We start from the raw sequence: 7,325 nt of genomic DNA, 5'->3' as shown, positions 1-7,325 counted from the left end.
ACAAAAGATTCCTCACGTTTCTGACATCTGTGAGGGATTAAGGCCAATTTGTCTTACTAAGTCGAGATTATCAATGATCACATTTATGTTGCGTGTGCATTCACCTCAACTGACGTTTAGGAATTTACCTCAATTAAGTTTTGAGGATTCATTTCATTGACACCTGGAGATTTACTCCAAACCATACTTGAAAGACTCACCCCAAGTATGCCTGAGGGACTCGCCCCATGCCATGCTTGAGGGCTCGCCCAAAATATGCATAAAGGACTCACCCCTAGTATGCTTGAGGGACTAACCTCAAGCACGCATGAAGGACTCGCCTCGACCATGCTTAAGGGACTCATCCAAATTAGAGGAGGCAAATGAACTAAATCGCTCCGTCTTTTATAAGTTCTAGTGCTTGAAGGACTATTTACTAGTAAATTTGCAAAGCACCCACATGATGTGGTAGGAGATCGCCCTAAAGACATGTGACGTAATATGTTGCCTCAATAAGCTTTCAACTCGCCCATACATTGAAACGTGTGCCCTTTATTTGAATGTGTCATCAGTTATCTGCATCATTCACACACTTATGAAAATAAGGAGAATGACATGTCTCTGTCCATAATCGTGTGTGACAGGCATTCCAAAGGTGGAAGCCTTGTTCTGCAAAGTAATAGGGGAAATAACTACTCATTTCCCACGCTCATAAGAGAGGGAAGTGTTGATACAGTTTTCTTCAGTTCTATGATTCTGGCCAAAGAAGTTTCTATAAACATATCAACCATAAGGTTGAGAGGACATTCAATTTACTCATCAATCACTCATAGACATAGTTTCTCTCCATTCTTACCCGAGTTTGCTCTACCACCACGATAACTCAAATACTCTCAAACAACACTACACGGTTAGGGGGTTGTCCTTCATTGTACTTTTAACAAGTATATATGTAACATGATGAGAAGATTGTTAATTCAAAAAGTTAATTTACAATATTAATAAGAAAGTTATAGAGAAAGTTTTCACTAACAAAGTCACAATTCGGTCTTATTTAAAAAAACGTATAAAGTTAAATACTTGTGTTGAGTTTACTTCTCACCGTCAATTGACATTAGATTAAGGGTGTTTGCCGTGCGGTTTGGGCGATTTGACATAAAAAGTCATCTGAACTGCAAGAGAAAAAAGTGTGCGGTTCGGATTAGTTCGATTGACTTTTAGAAATAAAATTGAACCAAACCAATACGGTTTGGGTTGGTTCGATTTTTACTAAGAATTTATTGAGTCATACATACACATATAGATGACAACATAGTTTTGTGTCTAGTCATTTATGCATTATCTAATAACAGCAAAATTCATCATATTTGGACAACAACTTTCCATTTAATATACAAAAATAAAATTAGATAAAAGTGGAATAAAAAACATAAAATAGTAGCATAAAACAATATCAAAAACATTATAATGAAACCAAAATAACAAAGGAGATGAAAGATTAGAAAAGATGAAAAAGAAATAACATAAGAGATGAGATATTAGAGAATAAGAGGTACAATAAAAACGTAATTGGAAGAAAGAATAATAGAATAAAAGCAAGAAGATGAAATAGAAAGAACATAAAAGATGAGATACTAGAGAAGAAGAGACGAGATGTACATCGAAAAGAAGATGAAAAGAATACGTGATACTGCTAGGAGACATTTGAGAAGACTTAAATTGAAACTCTAAGTATGAGGAAGAGAAAATCATTTGTAATCGTAAAGCAACGACATAATAGATTTGAATTTGGGTTAAATATGGGTTAAGTAAAGTTTCGGTGGTAACATAATGTAGTTTGATTCGGTTTAAATAATACAAACCGCAAACAAAACCGAAATACACAATTTTATTAAAATAGCACAAACACATCTAAATCAAATGCGATTTTTTACGCTTTCAATTTGATTTAATTTTATTAGCGATTTTCTATTGAGTTGATTCGATTCCGAACACTTCTACATTACATTAATATATGTATCATATTTGTGCACTTAAAAGAAAACAATGAGAAAATGTTCGTGGTTACTCAAAAATGTCCCCCACCACTTATTTGAACTTTTTTCTGTACAAGAAATTTGAAATATAAAACATACATTGACTGATTGAGGCTTAATTAGACATGAAGATTAGACAAGGCGCGCATTCTAAAATTTCATATATTTGAATTTTATTAACCATTAATTATAATGTATAAATTTGTAGATGATATTGGTGGAAGTTTATGAATAATTTTGGCCAGGCTAGCCACATACAAACACAAAAACTTGATGAGGCAATAAGGGTCAAGGGACTAGATTTTAGATGTCAAGTTTTTTGTAACAGTAGCAGTTAGTAATGATTAGTTAGTGCGACATCCTATACATATAACTTGTGTTGCGCTATGTCCAAAAAAGAAAAAGGCATTTGGAGCTTAGTTTGAATGGACATCATTACAACATGAAAAAAAAGGGGTTTGGTGATTTCAAATAAAAAAAGAAAGTCATATCACATGTCAAAATAAATTATTAATGACTTAGACTATGTACAATGGGGTGTTGAAATTTTTTTTCAACTGTTGAATTCATACAATGGTATGTTTAATAGCTTGTTTAATATGATGTGGATTACTTTGTGTTGAAAGAATTCAACATGTTGAATGAATGAGAGTGGGGGCCACATACAATATTTTGCAAAATCCTATTGGTTGTTGTGACTATTTGAATTTTTAGTGTGTTGTGAATGGTGGTAAAGTAGGGTGTTGAATTTTATTAAACAAAACTATTGTAGTGAGTAAAAGTTGAATGTGTGTTGAATTATTAGGTGGAAGAGAGAGAAGATGATGTGGAGTATAAAAAGTGAAAAAGTAGTGTGTTGAATTTGGAAACCATTGTAAATAGTCTTATGATGTTGTTGTGACTCGAATTTTGACCTGTTGTGATTCCAATTTGAGTCTTTGGAATCTCCCTAAACAAGAGAAATTATTCTCTGCATTTGTACGAACTTCTTTAAATTTACTACAATATATCAATTCATCTTGCAAATTAATACCACTTTTGACTCACTTAACTCTAAGATTCCATTGAGTCAAAATAACCCTAAGATTCGTATTGTAAAACCTAATATCTCAAATTAGTAATTTTGATAACAGTTCAGTCAATTGATTTAGTAATTTTGACCAAAACAGAACGAAAAACCAAAACATTTTGAGTATATTTCTTGAGGCAATTGTTTGTTTTTCTTTTTAACGTTGAGGTATAATATCATATAAAAAAAAACCACTTCAAACACACGTTGTGATTGAATAACCAACCAAACAAAGTACGAAACTAACACAGGAGAAACACCTCCCAACAAACTAAAAGCAAAGGCCAAAAACACAAGCCCTCTAAAACAAAGCCACAAACAAAGGGTAAGAAAATCCACCACCTCAAATGACTAGCCATATGCCCCGATTCGATCAAACTCCTCTAAGCACAGAGAAACAAGGGCTACGAAACACCTCTACCAATTACAACTGTAGCTTTAGCAGAGATGCAACCCAAAGCACACACGAAAAAAACAGCCAAACAATACAAAACAAAGTTAAAACCCAATGCCTCTCCTCTAAACAAATAAAAGTGCCCTCAACACACTAACTACCAAACCAGCAGCAGCTGAAGAGAGCAGATCAGAAGCCCAAGTTGATCACAACAAAAGTATTCACCTTAACTAAGCAAAGAAAAGTCGCTCTTAAAGCAAAAAATGTCAAGCTGCCCAAGCACCATACCAACAAAAAAAACAGAATAAAAAAAAAATGAAATCTGACCGTCAAGGAAATTGTGGCTCCGGTAAAAAATAAACTTTCTTTATGACAAAGATAATCAAATCAAAATCAAAATGGGTATACTGTTGTACTAAGGATTATCAAATTATCTTCATTATAACAACCCTTAACTACATTATTCAATAAATTGTAAACACACTCAGTTATCATCTTCAAAACCCTTCAATTAATTACCATCGCTTTCTCCATCCAACTCAACTATGCCTTATCATCTTCTCCCTCTTTATCCCCATCCTCCACCATTAAACCAGAGATACACCCACGCTACAAACAAGAAAACTGAGTGTAGAAACACTCTAGATCTGAACTTTTTTGTGGGTTGATGAAGTAAAAATACAAAAATGCAGAATGACGAGTGAGAGATGAGAGGGACAGAGCTTCTTGAAAGAAATATGGTTGATGACATCATTTTTAGATCTCAACCTTGTTCTCTTTCACATTTTCTATCTTCCATTTTCAGATATACATTATTTTGAGGAAAATTTGTCGACATGCAAAAACTATAGAAAAGAAAAGGATACTAAGAAAAATTGACACTAAGATACCAATAGTGACAATCACATAACACTGAGATGCTAAGAAACTTTTTAGTATCTTAATGCAATAATGTAAAAGAACAAAAAATAGATGACAATAAACCAAATGAAAGACTTAGAGATGAAAAACAAATGTAATAGGAAACTGTATAGTGCAGTTCGGTTCTCAATAGTTTTGTTCGGTTTGGTTAGTGCATTGTGTGCGAAATATTGGTTCGATTCATAAACTAATTGGTTCAGTTAAATTCAGTTTGGTTTGGTTTAGTTTGGTTTTCCAATTATTTTGAACAGGCCTAACTGAAACTGTCATAAACTTCCGATATGAAGCATCATTCTTACGGAATGCTAGATTTACAAAACCCAAAATGCCGGGCAAAAGAACAAACCTTGAGTTCAAACTCTAACATGGATTTTTTTAGTACAAAGGCTGATTATGGTATACGGATGGTTGGTGATCATCCCTATTCAGGTGAACCGAAAGAAGAAAAGTGTAACAACGTACATTCCTTACATGGCAACATATTATCATCCTAAGCTATTACAAATTTGAAGAAAACGTAGGAAGTATGATACAAGAAGAAATTTAAGAATTTAAACTCAATTCTTTCTACAGTGTGCAGCTCTGATAAGAATAATTGGTTACTCCTTTCCTATTATGCCCATCAAGCTGATAATGTAATAAGTCTGGTTTTGGAAATTAATGTTTCCACAATCCCACCGTGAGTTGAGCTTGAACGTTATCCTATTCCTAACCCACATTTGCAAACACACCCTAAGTTGTCGCAACAACATAGTTGTTACACTGATACTTACTAATACTATAAACTCAAATTGTGGAATTGACCTACTTACAATAGATTAGATATAGATTCCGCCTTTTCTTAAGACATCTATGCATGGAAATCAACTACACAATAAAAATGAAGTTCCATTCAGTATTGCAGTATAGCACTGCAAAAAGCAAACTGCTTTACGATTCAAAACCCCAAAACTAAGGTACATTTATATCCATGAAGAATAATGCAAGTAGTCGAGTACTTATAGTAACTCTTCTAGTTCTATTGGTCAATAGTACTCAAGAAACATGAATCAATACCGTATCACACATGCCACAAAGTCATTAACATGCACATTTGTCACAGTGAGAAAAACAATAATAGATAGGTAACCTACAAATGTCACTACAACAGTGCAAAACTAAGTTATTGTGGTCACAAGCTCAAGTTTTGTTTCATTACTAGTAAGAAGCACACAACATAGAGTTCATAGAGTTGTATTCAAAGGGAGTGATATACCCAAAGTTTATCTCCTGGAAAATGGAAATCAATAAAACAAAACAGAAATCTACTAACTTGTTAACCAAATTCATACACAGAATCCCTCAAAAATCCTCACAATAACAACAATATAGAACACTGAAGGAAAATCTGATTATTCAATGGCTCATAAAAGGGTTTTTTTTCCCAATATGAAAGAAAAAAAATCATTTCTTGTTATAACGAGCAACCTCACCGTCATTGGGAAAGAAACCCATAATTCTCCCAGCAGAATTCTGGTAAGCATACATGAATCCACCCATGACACCAATCAATCCACCGGTCACCATTGAAGGTCCTCTGATTCCAGGCTTAATCCCTAAAACAACCCAAAAAAAAATCCCCAAATTGTTGATTTACAATTCAATAAAATTCAATGTATGATAATACAAATAGAGGAAGATGTGATGTTTACCGGAGAGATAGCCGACGGTGACGGAAACACCGGTGATGGTGACGAAACGGAGATAATCGAGGGTGTTGAAGTTTCCGACGACGGTGGTGAATGGAGGGTTGCGATCGATGACTGGGTATTCTGGTTTTGTGGATGCTGTGATGTCTGTGTTCATCTTTGAAAGTTCTCTATGGATCGATTAGGCTGTAACAGTGGATTACTAGAACTTCGAGTTCAACCTCAAGAGCGAGAAAGTGCAGGTGAAAGTGTTTCTCTCACTGTGTGATTTGTTTGTGCTTTCTTTGGGCTTTCAGTTTTCAGTTTGCCCGTTGGCCCGCTTTTTATATTATGGGCTTCAGCTTCAAAATACCATATTCCTGGGCCAAAATATTTGAGGATTCTAGACACCCCAAATTTAATGAAAAGACCATTTTAATTATATTAAGATTTTTTACTATTTTCGTAAATTCACATTTTCAATGAAAATTTCAAAAAAAGTGCGATGCTGGAAATTTCGATAACATACTGGAAATTCTTTGAAAATAGTAAGTAAAATACTAGAAATTTCACATTCATATATGAGATTGTTTGAAAAAATTTAGTGGAATACCGGAAATTTCATAATTTCAAGTAGAATTTCTAGTAAATCTTACAAAAATTCTGAAATTTCAATTTTTTTAAAAGTTTCGGAAATTTCAAATGAACTAAATTTTTTATATAGAATGGTAAATTTTGAAATTTCTAAAAAAATTTGTAACGGACCGGAAATTCAAATGAACTATCGGAAATTTTGTTGATACCCGAAATTTTTATCATGGTACCAAAATGTTGTTCTTTTTTGAGAAGGGGTATTTTTTTGTATTAGGAAAATTTAGGGGATGCCAGATATAATTTTGGGGGTGACAAATAGAAACCTCAAATATTTGGAGTCACGTCTCTTTATCTAGAAGATTTATCCTGCCACCTCCACAGTTTGATCTGACTCTCCCACATAATTTTATAATACCCATATTATCCATATCAAAATTTTATAAGTTCGGACAAAAAAATCGGTGGGACGAGTAAAATATCCGATACAAATAAAAATCTAGTAGTGTATATAAAAAATCTGATATACCAAGTATTTCAAAAAACTAGTATACAGGTTTTTTTTAATGTACTTATCTCTACCTGATTTTTTGCTAAACGTTAAAATTTACCGTAGTTTAAAAGATGTCGGTTTTTTCAAAGTCGTCCTGCAGATACCGTATTTTTAG

General features: G+C 33.5%; 1 protein-coding gene across 1 annotated transcript; it reads right to left on the bottom strand.

Annotated features, from left to right (window-relative positions):
• Positions 1–5,653: 5,653 nt before the first annotated feature.
• Positions 5,654–6,373, bottom strand: LOC131628347 (uncharacterized). The gene is made up of 2 exons (XM_058899188.1): positions 6,091–6,373; positions 5,654–5,994 (listed from the first exon to the last, which is right to left on the bottom strand). The coding sequence occupies exons 1-2, from the start codon at positions 6,242–6,244 to the stop codon at positions 5,843–5,845; spliced, it is 306 nt and encodes a 101-aa protein (XP_058755171.1). The 5' UTR covers positions 6,245–6,373; the 3' UTR covers positions 5,654–5,842.
• Positions 6,374–7,325: the final 952 nt, after the last annotated feature.

The sequence above is a fragment of the Vicia villosa genome, unplaced genomic scaffold (assembly GCF_029867415.1).
Source record: "Vicia villosa cultivar HV-30 ecotype Madison, WI unplaced genomic scaffold, Vvil1.0 ctg.000444F_1_1, whole genome shotgun sequence".
Taxonomy (NCBI): domain Eukaryota; kingdom Viridiplantae; phylum Streptophyta; class Magnoliopsida; order Fabales; family Fabaceae; genus Vicia; species Vicia villosa.
Note: the sequence above shows the minus strand (reverse complement) of the source record. Positions and strands in the feature narration are given on the sequence as shown.